General features: G+C 49.7%; 2 protein-coding genes and 1 pseudogene across 2 annotated transcripts; 2 read left to right on the top strand and 1 right to left on the bottom strand.

Annotated features, from left to right (window-relative positions):
- Positions 1–3,764: 3,764 nt before the first annotated feature.
- Positions 3,765–5,456, top strand: LOC145490449 (uncharacterized). The gene has a single exon (XM_081469565.1). The coding sequence runs from the start codon at positions 3,765–3,767 to the stop codon at positions 5,454–5,456; it is 1,692 nt and encodes a 563-aa protein (XP_081325691.1).
- Positions 5,457–10,133: 4,677 nt separating this feature from the next.
- On the bottom strand, positions 10,134–11,384 carry LOC145490448 (uncharacterized; annotated as a pseudogene).
- A 63-nt stretch (positions 11,385–11,447) lies between these two features.
- LOC145489002 (uncharacterized) lies at positions 11,448–12,853 on the top strand. The gene has a single exon (XM_081467885.1). The coding sequence runs from the start codon at positions 11,450–11,452 to the stop codon at positions 12,851–12,853; it is 1,404 nt and encodes a 467-aa protein (XP_081324011.1). The 5' UTR covers positions 11,448–11,449.
- Positions 12,854–18,417: the final 5,564 nt, after the last annotated feature.

Genomic DNA, 18,417 nt, shown 5'->3' with positions numbered 1-18,417 from the left:
ACTCTTGTATTCCTTAATTGAACTTTGAATCCTGTAATTTACTGCTTTACTGCTGGAAGATGAGACACATTCGACGCGCTATCATAAACACACTGCGGAACACGCTTTGGCTCCGAAATCGCGTATCACACCGAACGCTTCCATTAGCCGGCCATACTCTGCCATGGTTCTCGCACCGCGGACAGACAGGCTACAGGAGGACACAGGAAAACGCATTTAAACTGGTTAAGGTGATACTTTCAAATACTGAAGAAACCATACTTCAAAAGGATGTGATATGTATAGCTTATGAATGGAGTTTGATGTACATATGTAGTAGTTTATGATTACGAAAAAAAGCAAATAGTAAGTAACTAATTTTGCAGAGATCTTCAAACTCAAGGAGAATATGTAGTATGGTTTGTTTTTTAATTAAAACCAGTTTGCTTTCAATGTTTAATTTTGTTTCTGCTGATAAAGAAACTGGAAGCTGAATGCCTGGATCGTACATTCGTTAGATTTGTTGTTCACTGTGTCCAAAACAAAATTAAGGGGTAGATCAATTAAAGATTCAAAGTATCATCGAAATAAAACTGGTATTGCCCTGTTATGCAAATTCTAAACCATTGATTGATAGAGTTTCCTTGGCCTTTGTTTGCAAAGAGACAAATGGTTCCTTTTGTTTCTTCATTTTGAACAGGTGAAGACAACACGAACGTCGCAATAAGTTTTCAATATATTAATAAGACCATTTTTAATTTACAGACATGTTGCGGCGAAAGCTTCTGCCATCTCCTGTGCAAATATTAAAGGAGGTGGAAACTGAATATAAATGATTAGTAGATTCCAAAGAGTACGTACATCTTGTAGTCAATTTTTTTGAGTCATTTAACTTTAATGTCAACTAAACGTGGTTCGTTTGTTTTGAATTTGTTACCTTTGATTCATCTCTAGTCGATAATAATTACTGACTCGGGGAAAATAGAAAAAAAAACTAACCCGAATCCGAAGAAAGCGACTGGAGCCACAAAGTAGTTGAAATCATAAATTAACCACGGCATATTTAGGGAGTTTGAAGTAAAATGTTGTTAGGTTTTAAACTTTGTTTGAAGAAAAATCTTGACTCTGTGTTTTAGTGAAGTAAAGCTGAAGTGGTTGGAGAAAAGATTTCTGTTCAGGATTTTGCTAAGACTCTTGCCGACGTCGTAAAAGCCCTTCAAGGCGTTGTTAAGTTTGAGTTCCCTACCTCTGGGAAAGACGTGAAACTGAACAAGCACTCACACCCACACACACACACCAAGAGGCTAAAACCATCTTCAATTGAAAACGTACTGAATTGAAAAAACGTTTCATTTGTAATCAAGAGTTCGCAAAAGGGAAACCTTGAAAATAGGTTTGAGTAGTATATAGGGAATTAACCAAATACCATTTCGCAGAGGGAGCTTTATTTAACCTTATCGCAGCCCCCACCATCAAGTCCGGCCCTCACAAGCTCGGGCCGGTTGAGCCTGGGGGCTGCGAAACGGTTAAATGCAGCTCCCTCTTTGAAATAGTATTTGGTTAATTCCCTATATACTACTCACAACAAAGGAGTGCGAAATATTAGAAACGCGCGAGCCAGGGGTTATACCACCAGAGCCGGGATGGCACGAGCGCCAAACAAGTGCGGGTGGCTGATGCGGGGCCGGAAAGAAAGCTGCGGAAAGCGCTGTTACGGGGCGTATTGCGGGCAGCACAACTACCAGCTGAAGAAAGGAATGCGAGCGCCAGAGCCCCTCAGAGTATGCGGAGTCGGACTACTGTGTGACTACCGTCTTTGCAAGCCCTGCGGCGGGGGCGCGCTAAAACAACGTCTTTACCGCAAACAAGAAAAAGCAAAAAAAGCCTTTGAACGTGTTTTGCTCGAGCTGAAAGAAAGAAACACACCAGTTAGAGAAATGTAACCGGTGTTATATTCCAAGGAACCATGTCTTCCAGCATTCAAGAAAGACTGGAAGAAGAACTGGCAAAAATAGATCCGGCGGTATTGCGTTATTTCGATGAGCTTCTTGCAGAAAGCCCGCCAGCGGTAAGAAAGGTTGTCCAGAACGTCCTGGATGAACCAATTTCTCAAGAAATGCAGGCGCGTCTGAAAAAGCCACTTCTTCCGAAGCCTTACGAGCCAAGAGCTCCTCCACGCCAAAGAAGGCAAAGAGGAGTGCAAGCGCTTCTGAGGGAGTACGACCCCTTCCCTGCGCGGAGAGTTCGAACAGCGACAGATTACCAGAGAGAGATTCTGGATCTGTTCGATGACGCAGAGAAAGAAGGGGAAGAGACAACAGGCCGGCGTTTCATTCGATGGCGCTTCATCAGAGGTCTGGGGAGAAACCTAACGCCAGACTTTATGGCGAAGATACGCGAAAGAGTAAGCACGTCGTTCTATCTGAGGCACGTTTCCGCGTACCAGTTGCGTAACATTGAGGATGGAACGATTATTGTGTACTACTCGAACCCGAAGGGCTCACAGTGGTTTAACAAACTGGAAGACGCGGAAAAATGGCTTATCACCCAGGAAGAACTGCGTCTCGACAATGAAAGAGTTGAAAGGCCCAGCACGAAGTGGGTGTTTGAAAACTTTTTCAACATTGACGTGAAGGTTGTGCTTGACAGGCAGCCGTTGGTGGGAACAGGGCCTTTGCCCGAATAGCTGCGCAATCTTGCCCATAGCCATGAAATGGTATCTTTGAACGTGTACAACGACAACCTGTGCCTATGGCGATGCCTCGCTGTGCACCGAGGGGCGCGCACAGATCGTTGTACACAAGAAGCAAGAAGACTGGCGCAGAGTTTCTACAAACTCAAAGCCATTCCACCGAACTTCAGAAAAACGTCTCTGGACGAGCTCGACAAGGTGGAAGCCCATCTGAATGAGGGCTCGCCCGTCTCATCTTGGCTCGGAATTCGTGTCTACGAGCCTCAGCGTTTGGATGACGGTGAAGTGGTATGGTATCTCAGAAAAAACCCGAACCCCAAACTCAAAAACGTTTTGATGATAGGTGTCTACGAAGGCCACGCTTTCTTGATAAAAAACATCGCGAAGCTGGCAAAAACCTATGCATGCACCCATTGCGGGCAGAGATTCACACAAGCTTGCAATCTCAAGCGTCACCATGAAACCTGCAGCGCGGGAGAAACGGTGATCTCTTGCCCGGGGACAAAAGTGGAAGCGCCCCTGACGGCCTTCGAGAAAGTGATGTACCCCCCGAAGGGCTCAGCATCGAAACAAGCGATGCTGTGGCTGGAGCGGGAAGCAAAGCGACGGGGAATTCACATCCACCACGCAATGTGCGGGCATGGGGGCGAGAGATGGCTTCCTCGAGAGGGCGGGAAAATGAAGTCTTCTCCCGTCGACGGGTACCACCACGGTGTTTCAATACCACGGATGCCCCTTCCACGGATGCCCAAAATGTTATCCAAACCGACAGGAGGTCATAACAAACGGTAAAACAGCCGAACAACTGTACCAAGCCACCGTGAACCGTACCGCATTTCTGCGTAAGAGCGGTTACAAAGTTATCGAGGCCTGGTCTTGCGAGGTTGGGTTTCTTAAAGGGGAACTCCCGAGGAAGCAAACGAAAACTTACCCGCACGAGATCTTGTACGATTTCGAGGCGTATGGCGACAAAAATTATCGGAAAGAGCCGACAGGCGCGTTAACGCTAGAAAGCGCGCACGTGCCGATCTCCGTGAGCGTCGGGGACTCTCTTGAAAAAAGAGAGCCCACCCACATCTGCGAAAGAAACCCCATGGAGCTGGTCCGCAAGTTCCTGAAAGATCTGGAGAGACGTGAGAAAAATATCCAGGGCCAGGTGAGAGCGGAGTTTGTGCCAGAAGACATACACCTGCTGCCAAAAGAACAGCAGCAAAAAATTAATGAATGGTGCAACCAGGTCCCTGTCGTGGGCTTCAACTCAGGCTCGTACGACCTGAATCTGATCAAAAACCACTTCGTCAGCACTCTCGCCGAAGTAAACAAAAAAGTCAAAGTGGCCAAGAAGGGGAACAAAACCATGTTCCTGCTCACCTGGGGGCCCCGTTTTCTCGATATCATAAACTACCTTGGCCCGGGGACGAGCTACGACAAATGGATGAAAGCCTACCGATGCGAGGCAGCGAAATCCTGGCTCCCCTACGAATCGTTCGACGCGCCCGAAAAGCTCGATTACCCCGGGCTCCCTGAATACGAGGCATGGTATTCGAAGCTGAAAGGCGGCTACGTTCTCACGCGGGAAGAGTGGGAGGGGTGCCAGCGGCTGTTCAAAGAAAAGGGCATGCGCACCTTCAAAGACTGGCTGCGCTACTACAACAATCATGATGTGGAGCCCGGCCTCGAGGCGCTCGAAAAGATAAAAAGCTTCTACACCGAGAGAGGAATCGACATTCTGAAAGACGCGGTGAGCCCGCCAGGGGTGAGTTTGCATTATTTGCTCCGGGGAGCGATCGAGCGCGGCGCAGACCTTTATTGCCCCGGCAGAGAGGCTTACGCAATGCTAAAAAGGGCGGTTGTTGGCGGACCGAGCCTGGTTTTCACAAGGTACCACGAAGCGGGCGTCACAGGGATAAGGTCGCATCAGTTCGAAAAACCGCGTCTTTGCAAAAAGATTCTCGGTTACGACGCCAGCGCTCTCTATCTCTCGACCATGCTCAGAGAAATGCCTTGCGGGAAGGAGAAGGTCGTGCACTACAGCGATGACCGCCAAGCGGAAGCGGCCGAAGTTCTGATTCGCCGGTTGAAAGCCGGGGAGTGGTTCGGCTTCGCCGAAGTCGACATCAAGATCCCAGAGCGCTTGTGGCCAAAGTTTGAGGAGATGTGCCCATTTTTCATCAACAAGCGGGTTCCCGCCGAAGCTGTGCCGGAACACATGAAAGAGTACTTGGCAAGAACAGGCAGAAAGCGCGGAGACGGAAAAAAGCTTGTGGGGGCGCTGTCCGCAGAACGGGTGCTGGTGTACGCCCCTCTGCTGCGGTGGTACGTGAACCATGGGGCGGTTGTCACGAAGGTTTCCAGAAAAATCGACTACGACGCGGGCAAGTTCTTCACCTGGTTCGTGGAGCAGGTGACGGAGGCGCGCCGGACAGGAGACGTGGACAGAAGCAAGGCGCTGCTCGCCGAAGTGTTCAAACTGCTCGGAAACAGCGCTTACGGGAAACTGATCCAAGCGCTGGAGCGGCAAACGAACGTGATCTACACGAAAGACGAGAAGGTTGTCGACAGAGCGCTGCGGAGCGCGTATTTCGAAGACCTCGACGAGATCGGGGAGGCCTACGAGCTGGAAAGCCGCAAGCCCCGGATCACGATCAGGCGGCCGTTCCAGATCGGAATCGCCGTCTACCAGCTAGCGAAGCTGCGGATGCTGGAATTCTACTACGACTTTCTTGACAAGTACGTCGACAGAAGAGATTTCGAGCTGATCCAGATGGACACGGACAGCAACTAAATGGCGATCTCGGGCGAGCGGTTCGAGGACGTCGTGCGGCCAGAGCTGAAGGCAGAATTCGATGCGGAAAAAAATCAGTGGCTGGCTTGGGACAAGTGGAGTGGCCGGACCCCAGGTCTCTTCAAGCTTGAGTTCGAGGGCCTCCGGATGATCGCCCTTTGCTCGAAGTGTTATTACGCCGACGACGGAGAGGGTGGCGAAAAACAGAAGTTCAGCATAAAGGGGATGACGAAAAGGCGCAACGAGGTGTCATGGCAGCGGTTCAAGGAAGCGTTGGAAGGCAGCAAGGACATGGCCACTAACCGGGGTTTCAGGATGCGGGACGGCCAGATCGTCACTTACGAGCAGGAGAAGCTGGGGCTGAGCGCTTATTACGACAAGCGGTTGGTGCTGCCCGACGGGATACACACCGAACCAAGCGAATATCACATCTAGTTCACGTCAGCGGGAGGAAGAGTAGTGTTCGGAGGAACAACCAGCAGCTCTTCGCGCACGAAGCCGCGCTTGGGCCCGTCGCGCAGATAATAGAGAACGGGTTGATCCGGTTTGATGAAAGACCTTTCAATGCTGTAAACTTTCAAAGACCAGATTGGGTCCGTGGCTCTTTTCACGCCCCCTTCAAGCTCGCCGGGCTGGTAGAGATAACGAACTTGGACAAGAGAGGGGAGGATTTTTTCGCTTTTTCCGACAGGCCTCGTGTAAGGTGTCGACGGTCTTGCGTAAACAGATTTTTCTTTGATGGCAACGGCGGGTTTCTTGCCGATAAGGCTTGTGACCTCGTTGTTCAGAGCCGAAACAACTTCAGGAAGTCTTTTCACCCAGGCAGTGGACCGCTTGCCCTCAGGGAGAAGCATCTCCGCGGCGTACTGGTGCCCGAGCAAGCGCTCCGCCAGGGTGCGGTTGAAACGTTCGACAAGTGCCTGGTCGCGGTGAATGTTAACGCGCCCGCGCCGGATATATGTCTTGTGCTTTTCCATCTCTTGTGTGACAGCGCCCATGAATTCGCGCCCGGGGTCAACTTGCAGCATTTCGGGCCATTCGAGAGGGGAGCGCTTGTAAGTCTTCTGAAAGGCCAGGGCGACCTCATCAGAATTTTTCGAAGTCAGGGGTTCGGCCTCTTTGTAGCGGCTGGCCACGTCGACAACGGTGAGAGCATATTTGAAAACTTTGCGGCCGCGAGGGAGCTTGTCGTGCGGCAGAAAAAGAAGGTTCGCCTGATGGACCTTGTTGGACGTGGGAACGTCGAATTTCGGCCGAGGAATCCGCTTCGGCGCGGGGAGGTATATCTGCCAGAGCGCTTGCCTGATGAGCCACTTTTTTGCGGCTTCTTCAGGAACCTTGGCGACCTCGGCCAATTTTTTGATCGCGGCGATTCCTTTCCAGTAGCCCCCGGGTCCGTAGTAAATCTTTGCGAGTTTGGCCTCCATATAAGTAAGGCGTAAAAACGTTTAAAGGAACCGGAAGGCAGCGTAGCCCAGAGCGAGCGCCCCGGCGCCAACGAACGCGAGTTCACCGTTTTTTTGCTGCTCGCTCGGCTGATAGAAATCTGAGAACTTCGGCTCCTTGGGGGGCACCATCTGTTCGTCAGGATGCGCCTGGTTGTAGAGTTTGAAGGCGTAGTCCGTGTTGGTCATGTTCTGCTTGGCCTGCTCTTTTGTTTGCGCGTTGGTCGCGATCCAGTCGAGAAGCTGTGTTCGGTCTCGCGTGTATTTGGCGTAAGCGGCTTGATAATCTTCGAGAGCTTTGTCGTGGCGCTTTTTTTCTTCAAGCGCGGCTTTGTCGCCCCCGCCGAGCGCCCTCGCCAGATAATTGCCGCCGATAAAAGCCGTTCCGTTCAACACAGCCCCGCCAATCATGATCGCGATGCTCGCCATGGTTATATATTATCGGAAGCCTTTTTTTCAAATCATAACTCATTCCTGTTTTCCTCGAATAGTACCAAGTTGTTCGCAATCCAGTGGAGAAGGCCTTCGGATTCATTCTTGTATTTTTCTTTGGCGTTTTGATACTTCTCGGCGGCTCGCACTTGAATATCTTTATAAACCTCCGCACCCTTTTTTTCCAAGTTTGCCTCGATCCAGCTGAAGTTGAGAAGTGAAAGCTCGAAACTCTCAAAAAAATCTTTGAGTGCTTCGTCGTAGCTCTTTCCATCTTCTCTCGCGGATCTCGAAACAGCCTCGTGAACGTCGCCTCTTGCAATGCTTGCCATGGCGCGATGCTATAAGAGACCGTTTTATTCAAAACTAAAATTTCAAACGCTGTCGGGGAGGATTTTCTGGTCCTCGAGGTACTTTTTGAGCGCAATGCTGCCCGCCATGACGGCGGTGAACTTCATGTAATTCATAAAGCTGCTGCTGGGATCGGAAGTGAAACTCTCTTTCACAACCTTTATCGCGGCCCAGCCGATGCCCGCGACTAATGCCGTGAGAGTTGCGGCGTCAATGGCGGTCTTGACAAGCTTGTTGTCGGACATGGCGCGCTTGATATAAGGAAAGAGCGAAAGTTTAAAACAAAATTAATTGGGCGCCTGTCTTTCAGCTTCTTCTTCCGCGAATTCTTTGATTTTGTCTTCTATTTCAATTTTTCGCCTGACCTATTGTTCCATTTTTCTCCGCCTTTCTCCCTCTTCAACAAGCATTTCGTCGGTAAGACATCTCACCATCCTCCAAGTCTTGACGGTAAAATCGGCCCAAAAAAGCGTTTTCCCTCCGATTGCTGCTGCATTGATGAGAACCTGCGCAAGGCTCGGCATCGTGATATAAATCACACGCAAACGTTCAAAGCATTTTTTTAAATACTCTTGGCCGTGTCGCGCGAGCAGGTTCAGGCTCGACACTCGCGGGCTCTGGCGGCGCGGGCTCCGGCGTTTTGAATTTGTCGAACACGGGCTTGGCCTTTGCCATGAGCTCTTCACGCTTGTAATAAATCCCGAGCAGGGTAACGCCTATGCCGCCAATACCAATCCATTGGTTGGTGCTGAGGCCAAAAAGGCCGCCGCTATTTGGGCTTTCCTCTTTTGTATCGGGGGCTGGCTTAGGGGCCGCTGTGGCGGCTTTCACTTGCTTTTCTGCGTAATAAGCCTCGGCCGCTTTCTTCTGTTCTTCCCGGACCAGACGATTTCTTTCGGCAACCATTTTTCCGGCGGCCACACGCTTGGGGTTTTTTACGCGCTGCGTGGTTGCAGTCGGAGTCGTCGCTTGCTGTGTGGTATCGGCGGCAGGCGCTGTCTTGGTCTCTACCTGAGGCGCTGCCTTGGCCTCTACCTGAGGCGCAGTGACGGCGGCAGGCGCGCTCTTGGATTGTTCGGTTGACATTGAAGCGAACCGTATTATAAGCAAATGAAAAAAGTTTAATTGTTAACAAATTGTCAGCATGACCTCAGCATTTGTTGATGAATGGTGACCAGCGGCGCTTCGCGCCGCGAAGAAAATTCTTGGGGGTCGGGGGTTTCACCCCCATTTATTCTGCAGTTGCTGAGCCGGGTACTTCATCAACACCCTCAAGCGGGTAGCCGTGTTCATCGCGAGAAGGGTGGCTCGGCTCCGGCAACTGTGGACTAAAATCAATATGTTTCGTGGTGATGAACACCGCGTTGGCCGCGGCAAGAAACCGGCCGCACTTCAAAGAAAGGTTGCCGGCCAGATTGGAGAACTCTTTGTTCAAGATGTAGTCGTTTCTGAGCTCTTTTTGGTAAGCCTCGATGTCTTTGATTTTGACGGTCATTCCGACCACTTTGGTTGCAAGAAAAATGAAGCTGTCGATCAGGCTTTCCGTCGTCTTCGAGCCCACGTACGTCTCGTAGCGTTTGATGTATTTCTCGACATCTTTGTCGCTCAGGCGCTTCACCTGCTCGTGGGTCAGCTGCACCCCGATAGCCTCTTTGGCTTTGCCTGTGGACACGAGCACGGCCAGCTGCTCGCGAAGAGCAGGAATGTCGGGTCCGGGAGCGGTTGGAACAAGGCCGCCTGCGGGGCCACTCGACGGCTCGGGCTCGGTTTGAAGAAGGTTCATAATTTCTGCTAACGCGGCGTCTTCTCCAGCAGCCATTGTGCAAGGCTATATACAGCTCGTATTTTTTATTCAAATAACTTTACCCCGTATGGGTGCCGAAGCGCGAACACAAGAAAAGAGAATTTCCGATCTTTTAGCTTTGAAACCAGGCCTTTGTACTCATCAGGGGAAAGCTCGCCGGCGTAATCGTCAAAGATGGCTTTCGTTGTCCTCGCCGAAGGGGTGTAAAAGAGAACGATCGCCGCCACGTTCTCCCGGAAGGAAGCTGTTATGCCGGTCAACTTCTGTGTCAGCGCCCACACGCTGATGCCTATATGCCTGGCAGAAAAGGCGAGATTCACCAGCTCGCCTGTGCGCCCTTTCACGTCTTTGGAGGCCGCGCAGTCGTCGAGGATTATGAGCGTGTTGGTGTCCTCGGAAAGCCATCTCACGAGCTTCAACCACCTTTCCATGTCGTGCTGCTCACAGACTATCGCATCCATTCTCGGATCGTTTTCGCCAAGCCGGTGGTAGGTCTTGTTGTGCGTGAACGTCGGGCAGATGAGCACGATGTAGTCGAACTTTCCGCGGAACGGGCCGTAGAGCTGGTCCACCACGAACCTCGATTTGCCTGAATTAGTCGGCCCCACGATGAGAGCGTTGAAGGGTATCTTGCGGGGGTCCATATTAATTCTGTACAGATTCCAGCTGTCTTTCCATAATGTTGAACTGGGAGTCGGCGATGACGAATACGTGGCAGTTCACGTTGCCTGAGCCTTCGGCTTTCCTCTCGATTTCCAGCTGGACACCGTCTGTACTGTTCACAATGCGCTTGCCACTTCCATGAATTTCTTGGTCCGCCATGGAGCGCATATCAATCAGAAGCCCGAAATTGTCTCCGGTGTAAAACTTTGTCACATCCATGTGCTCGGTTTTATTTTTTTCCTTCACGAAGAAGCGTTGGGCCTCTTCCCACATGTCCTTGCCTTCGACGCCGTTGTTGTAAATCATGTTGGGCGAGCCGTTGATCGTGACGCTGACTTTCGTCAGATCCGGGAAGACGTATTTTTCTGAATCTCTGGCGCCATCAGCATACGGCTCTATGAACAGTAGCAGGAGGGCTTTTAGCGACCTTTTTTGGGCATCGATTTTGATGTTCTTCCTCGTGTCGGTGTCTTTTTTGAAGGTAACCACTTGAGAACGCATCACGTGGTCATAGGCGAACTCTTTTCCGCTGGACTAAACGCTATGCGCCTCGTCTGCCAGAGTCTTGCTGCGGATCATATCGTACTCGAGCTGGATGTTGGTCAGCTTGTATTTCAGCTTGGTTGTATCGGAGCCTTTGACCACATGTGCAGCTTCAGCCAGGGTTATTTCGAACGTGAGGTCTTTGTAAAGGGCCTGGGGGTAGAAAACGCCGTGGTCGGTTAAGATCTGATGGTCCAGCCTGATCCGGTACTTGCTCCCGTACACCTCGTTCAGCTTTTCTTCAGCGTCGACGCCCGAGGTTTTCTTGTCTCCCGCGCCTGAGCGGATCTTGCATAGATCCTCGCTCTGAATCCCTTCGAGGATCCTGTTGTCTCTTTCTTCCTGCGAAAGGAAAAGGTCTTCAAAGATTTTGTAGATGCCATAGCCAACCGTGTCATGCAGGGTAGTGCCTCCAAACTTCACGTGCAGCCTGTCAACGAGCGCTCGCGTGGCGTTCTGGACAAGTAAGTTGTTGGCGTGCGCTCCAGAAAGGTCGATGTTAAAGACAAGCGCAAGCTAGCCCGGCACCAAAACCTCGTTCACGTTCAGCTTGGGCACGTAAACGTACAGAGTATCGCCGGGGTTGGCTTCAGTGCGGGAAAAGGTGATCCGCTTCACCGCGCGCTCGGCCTGCATGCCTTGTAATGTTTTTTTGCTGTATGTTGCGCGAAGGTTCTCTGGAACTGCCATTGTGTATAACACTCCGGCGATTATTTCTAATTTGAAAAACAATAATTGGCTTGAATTATATCGCTATGGCGGAAGGCGGTGGCGAATTTGGTTACAAGGACCCGGACCTTGACAACCGCCTTGACCACGACTCTGATGAAGGCGAACAAGAGGTTGAAACAACCCGTCCTTCTCAGCCAGGTGCGGCGTCCACTCCCTACCAGCCTGGCGACCCCTACCACGGGGGCGAACAAACGGAAATGAGTACTTTTCCTCACGAGCAGTCCGGCCTGCCTGACACTTCTTATCAGGAAGAAACCCCTTTGCTCGGTGATTTCGTACATACCGATGACAAACCGGCCATGCTTGAAAGGGCAAAAGAAAAAATCAGAAGATGGTTCCCGAAGGTAGACTTCAAAAAATTGGGCCCAATTGGTTTCAGCAAAAAAGGAAATCAATCTGAGATCGTTTCATTTGGCCCCCGGGGGGGTGAGTCTAAAATTTTCAAGCTTGGCGACGAAGGGTTACTAAAACGTTTCACAGACGCGAAAAAAGTAGCTCTGGGGCAAAGAGCTGAAGACATCATTGCTGAAGACCGCGACACCGTCAGAGAACAACGCCAAAGACTGAAAGAATCTGAAAAACAGCTTCAAAAGGCGGAAAAATTATCTGAGCAAAGAGAAAAAGAAAAGAGAGAAGTGGAAGCTCTGAGAAGTAAAATACAGCAAACCGACGCTAAGATTGATTCCATTCAGGATCAACAAGGTTCGAACCTTGAAAGTGAAGCAGAACTGCGTAGGCTCAAACAACAGAAAAAGAACTATCAAACCGATCTTGAAAACAGGAAAAAAGCTTTGGACTCGCTCACAAAAAAAGCAATGGCCAGAGAAAAGGAACAAGCCAAGGTTGACAGACTCAGGGCCAGCCTCGCAGCAAAAGAAAGTGAAACAAACGCCATGGAAGAAAGGCTCAACCAAACAAAACCGTTGGACGACCTGAAAGAGCAGGAAAGCGAGCTGCAGCGCCAAAACGAGGAAGACCAGGCGATCATCCAAGATGAGAATGCCTCGCCCTCTGAAAAAGAAGCCGCAGAAGGCAGAGTTGCAGGTAGAAACGAGGAGATCGCCCGTTTGCAAACTCAGATCGCGGAAAGAGAAAAGGGGCGGCCTCTCTTGGAAAGGGTCAAGGAGATCTTCAAAAAATATGGCGTGACGTTGACCGCCATTCTTCTCGCCGCCGGGACCACAATCGGCGCTGTCATCGGGGTCCTCACCAGAGGTTTGAAAGCCACCGGCAAAGCTTTGGGGAACGGCCTCAAAGATATTGCCGCGAAACTCGGCTCTCTGCTGCCCGGGCTGATTGGCTCGATTGTGAGCTTCCTGTTCAAAGCCGCCGGCCAAGTCGTCGGATTTCTGGCCGAGCACACCTGGCTTCTCATTCTTACCGCGGTGGCCTTTTTGTTCGAAAAATATTTTAAGAAGCAGCGTTAGCTTAGCGCCAAGCCGTGAACAGCAACGCCGATAATCCAACAACACCGACAATTACCGCCGTTTTGTTAATTTCGTGTTGCGGCGTTTTGTCTGCAGCCTCGGGCTCAATTTTTTGCGCCGGTGGCTGCGCTTGCTGAGTTTCGGTCGAAGCTGGTTTCCTGTGGGGTGGAACCACACGCCCCGATTCTGCTGTTGCGGCTTTGTGAATCGGGTTGGACGGGTGGCTATTGGGCGGGTTAATTTTTGACGGGCCGCCTGCCATGTGTTTGAGCCCAGCTTTTTTTGTCTCCGGGTTTACCTCGTTATTCACCCCCAGTTTCATTCCGGAGACCGCCTGTTTCAGCTTGTTGTTGTAACCGATCGTGCTTGCGGTGTTGATTATCATCTGCGCGGGCATGAGCCACGCCCTGGGGGCAACAGCGAGATTGAGCCTGACCTTCGCTTGGTCCACCGCGAGCTGGTACCTTTGCACGCTCGCGGCCAAGTCGGGCTGTCTGATCGCGTCTTCCATCAGCACCAGGAACTCGCTCTGGGCTTCTCTCGCCCGACCGCCATAGCCGAGAATGCTGCTGCGGACGTTGACTTGCGCGCCCAGGACGCAGTAAACGAAAGCCTCGATTGACTGGTTGATTCTCGACAAGCCCGCCTGCGTCAAACCGTTCGCGGTGTTGGGCGCGAACCAGTCTGCTTGAGCATCAGAAGCGGCCCCCGGCTCGATGTAATAGATCAAGTCCCCATTTATAGCTTTGCCGCCTTCATCGCTGAATTTGTTCCATCCCGGGTATTTATAGTCGGTTTTCGACGGGCCCGCGCCGGTCGCGTACACGTGAACGCTTCCCAGACCGTGGTTTTCCCCGTGCGTGAAGCGGAAATCGCTCGAGGGGGCAATGCCGAACTCGCTGCATATCCTTTTGTACGAAGCGACGTCGTAATGATTGTTGTATTGGTTGAACGGCGGGTCTCCGGGCAAAGCGCTCATGCTCTGAATTCCTCCAAGCTGGTACAAAATCCGCCTGACCGTGAAGTACACGTGGAATTTGTAGAAAGCTCTTATCTGCGGGGGGAGATCCATCCCGCTGTCAAAGATTTCGCGAGAAACTCCGCACCCCTGTGTCGCGCAGAAAACCGCGAAGTTGAGCTGCTGCGGCCAATATTTCATGTCAGGCCCTCCCAGCCAGCGTTTTGATTCGACTGCCGACGTGTGCCTGAGTTTGGTGTTTTGAAATATTTCTCGGAATTTCGTTGTGAAATGTTGGTCAGGCGTGACGTATATTTGGATTGGGGCGTCGAATATTTTTTTCAAACTTTGCGCTTTGCCGTCGAAAGGTACGGCAGGGATGGGCAAGGAAACTTTTGAACCAAGCGGCGCCAGCTGGTAAGGAAACCCTCCAATGTCCCCCGACCGCTTTTCTTCCAAACCGAGCGCCTTTTTCATTTCCTCGCTCCAATACTTTTTGTCTGAGCCGAAGACGCTTTGAAGCGAGCCTGGACCCTCTTTGAAAAAGATTTCTTCCGTAACGTTTTTTCCGTCGGTATTTCCCTGAGCAATGAAACGGGATCTATCGGCCTTGGGGAAATGACCCACAAATTCTCTCCATGCGTTTGCCTTGGCAATTGAGTCTTTTATCACAAGGTTTGGATCTTTCCACACATTCGCCATCTTATTTGAACACAATTTTATTTGTTGAATATAGAAATGGTTGTTCTCACTATTGTCACGCAACAGAAAGGCAAGACCATCTATTTTGAAAGACCGATACCGAGAGTCGTTTTCATGAAACTCATTTCTTGCAGTTTGTACAACAGCTGGTACAATTTGACAAGAGAAGGTTCGGCCACCTTGGGTGATAAAGATAAAGACAGAGCTGTATCAGTCGGTAAAATAGTCCCAGGGCACTACAGTTTAGAAAGAATGGCAAAAGAAATTGAGGGTCTGTTCGAAAAATACCAATATAAATCTTTAAAAACCGAGATTAATCAACCTCTTGGCCAGCTTGTAATCAGAAATTTTGGTTCTGGGGCAAAAAATATTGAATTTGATCGCGAGTTATCCAATATGCTTGGTATTGGGCGAAAGTTTCCGACTTAAAGCTTTGCTTTCGTGAAAAAGCTTGGCTCTCCTGCAACATATTTCATTCATTGCGACTTGATCGACAAACAAAAGAATCTATTCAACGGCAAAAGGTCAGATGTCTTGGCCTCGTTTGATGTGAAAGGGAACCCTTTTGAAAAGGTAAGCTACCAGGGTTCTCCGCAACAGGTTTTGCGATACTGCTCTACAGGCGAGTTCGTAAATAGCATCACCATTAGCGTCAAAGATGAAAATGGTGAACTCTTTGATTTCAACGGGCTGCCACTTCTTTTTGAATTAGAGTTAAATTAATTTTCTTTATATACGCAATGTCTTCGGCCAGTCTGTTGCCACCAAGCGCGCCGCCTGCCGAGACACTATATCCGGTGGTGGCGGCGGAGCCTTCTCAAAATTTCCGCTTGCAGAAGGTCAACGAGATTTCCAACACATTGGCCGGCGAGGTCCACCACTATCGCCTCGTCGCAAAAAAATACAAACGCGCGAGAAAGTTCGTTAATTGGGGCGCCGCCGGCTCCAGCGTTCTCTCGGCAGCGTTTTCCAGCGCGAGTTTGGCGCCGCTCTGTCTGTGGTTGGCTTGCCGGCTGCCGTTCCTCTTGGCGGCGCTGGTGGGTGCTTCGCTCTCGTTTCGTCTGCGATGATTCTCGCCAGCAAAAAGCTCGACTCGAAGATCAAGAAGCATCAAGAGATCACCACGCTCGCCGTTGCCAAGCGCGACACCGTCAACAGACTTCTCTCGAACGCTTTGAACAACAACGAGGTGTCTTCCCACGAGTTCGACACTATCCTTTCGGAGTTTCAGCAATATAACTTTCTGAAAGATCAGGTCCGAGCAAGGATGCTTCGCCAACCATCAACGAGAAAGCTTCCTGATGTTGATGTCCAAAAACTTGAGAAAGACATCCGCGGCAGACTTGAAGCGGAAATGATAAAAAAAATCATGAAACCTCCCGCTTCGAGCTAAATTTTGAGCGAAAAAACACAAAACTCTCTCTTTGTCTAATCAAAAACAGGTGATTGTGGTATTTGTCATGTCACAAAAATAGCCTTGAACTTTCGAGAAGGTTACTCACTGACGCAGTCAAGTGCGAAATAGGGAAAACCCCCCGATCAGCTGTTTCCTTTTATCGCTCTAGTGATGTCTCTTTGTTCTACCGCGTTTTGTGCCCAATTTTTCCTCGAAAAAAGGTGAAAAGTGCCCTTTTTATTGGCCAGACCGAGAAGAAATACCGTATTCTAGCAAACTGTGGGAAAAACATTGAAATCCGCCTGTAAAATTCCTTTTGACTTCAACATTCCTGATGGCTTTGAAAATTCCTGATCGCTTCAACTGAAGCCAAGAGGAATGCAACGAGCTTAAACTGAAGCCTTCAGGAATTCGCAACGGGAAGCTGTATCGCCTCAACCGGAACCGCGTCATGAAAGCATTCAACAACTTCGCGTGTAATATCACGCACTTGTCTCTGCCACTCAGGCGTGAAATATTCATTCACGAGAAACGCAATCAAGTGAATACTGACAAGCATGTTTTTATGGTATGCAAATGAAGCCGTGTATTTTTAATGTAATTATTCACACAGAGGTTATATCGTCGCCGCCTTTTTCGCTAACGCTCCCGGCCAAAAAGGAACCACTCGTGCCAGTTATAACCATCCGAGGAGCATACTTTTAAAAAATTCTTGTGCTCTGGGCTGACTTCTATTAACTCCATCGGCCGGGTTAGCGATGCTTTATGAAGATTTCCATCCCTTTCGAAACAGGGAAAACAACAACCCTCGAAAAAGCAGTCATCATATTCAATGCAAATAACCATCGGCACAATCTGCTGCTTGAATTTGCAGAAAGGCAGTTTAAAAAATATTCTCGTGTACCTTGTCCCACCCCATTTCCTTTTTTTCCTTTATTTTTATCGCGATGTACTCCTTGAGAATCATCTCACGAAGTTCTGGAGGGAGGCTTTGAATGGCCTCGGAAAGTCCGTCATCGGAAGACATGGTTCCTTGGAATATAACACCGGTTACATTTCTCTAACTGGTGTGTTTCTTTCTTTCAGCTCGAGCAAAACACGTTCAAAGGCTTTTTTTGCTTTTTCTTGTTTGCGGTAAAGACGTTGTTTTAGCGCGCCCCCGCCGCAGGGCTTGCAAAGACGGTAGTCACACAGTAGTCCGACTCCGCATACTCTGCAAGGCTCTGGCGCTCGCATTCCTTTCTTCAGCTGGTAGTTGTGCTGCCCGCAATACGCCCCGTAACAGCGCTTTCCGCAGCTTTCTTTCCGGCCACGCATCAGCCACCCGCACTTGTTTGGCGCTCGTGCCATCCCGGCTCTGGTGGTATAACCCCTGGCTCGCGCGTTTCTAATATTTCGCACTCCTTTGTTGTGAGTAGTATGTAGGGAATTAACCAAATACTATTTCAAAGAGGGAGCTGCATTTAACCGTTTCGCAGCCCCCAGGCTCAACCGGCCCGAGCTTGTGAGGGCCGGACTTGATGGTGGGGGCTGCGATAAGGTTAAATAAAGCTCCCTCTGCGAAATGGTATTTGGTTAATTCCCTATATACTACTGTTTGGGATTAAGCTGGCCTTGGGTTAACATATTGAAACCAAGCAGATTTTCATAGTTGGGTTATGTAGCAGGTCTCGTAAGGTCTCACATGAATGGCTCGATACCTCTCAAGGGAACAATAGCACAAACATCGGAAGCAATGCACCTAGCCCTAAAACAATAACAGCTACTACAATGGTGAAATATTTGTGCATGTATTGGTACCGAAAGGCGCATTACCCAAGAATTTAAAAATAGACTCCTCTTGTACTTTGAATTTCACATCAACTGGGTCTTTACTTGTGATCTATGGAAAGAAGCTTGTTAAGAAGACTGAAGCTGACTGAGATCATTCCTGAACTCTTTTTTCGGATGGACACTCAAGTTTTTATCCTTTAAATTTATTTTCAAAGCTTTTGTTTTTCGTACTACGTGCGCAATAACTTTTCGGTTCAAACTTGTCGTCCTTGTCCGCACGCGTAAATCTTGGCTTTTCTTGGCAGATTATGTAACGTTTCTATGGATTCAATGACCTGTGTGTCCAGCCTTCATATAAGAAGCAGGTACAATCTATTCGCAGCCTTTTGATCAACTACACTGCTATACTACAACTTTACGAGAAGCAGCATTAAACTTGAGGGAGAAGATCTAGAGTGATTATCTGACTGAGAATGGAGCTGAGCTATACTCCCCTCCGCCGCCCCCACCCCTTCCCCCACGCACCAAAACACCCGTACCAAAAATACAGGTACAATGATGCAATTATCTCCTCTCTCAATAACAGCTTGCAAACAATTTTCATACCACAGAAAAAAGAACACGATGTGTGACCGAATTGTAAACGTGTTTGGCATACGTGCAAGGGTAATCTGATTCAACCCTTGCAGATGCAACAAGTTAGTAACAGACTCGGCCATAGCTTACACCAAGAAC

The sequence above is a fragment of the Orbicella franksi genome, chromosome 6 (assembly GCF_964199315.1).
Source record: "Orbicella franksi chromosome 6, jaOrbFran1.1, whole genome shotgun sequence".
Taxonomy (NCBI): domain Eukaryota; kingdom Metazoa; phylum Cnidaria; class Anthozoa; order Scleractinia; family Merulinidae; genus Orbicella; species Orbicella franksi.
The sequence above is the reverse complement of the archived record's forward strand: the minus strand, read 5'-3'. Positions and strand labels throughout refer to the sequence as shown.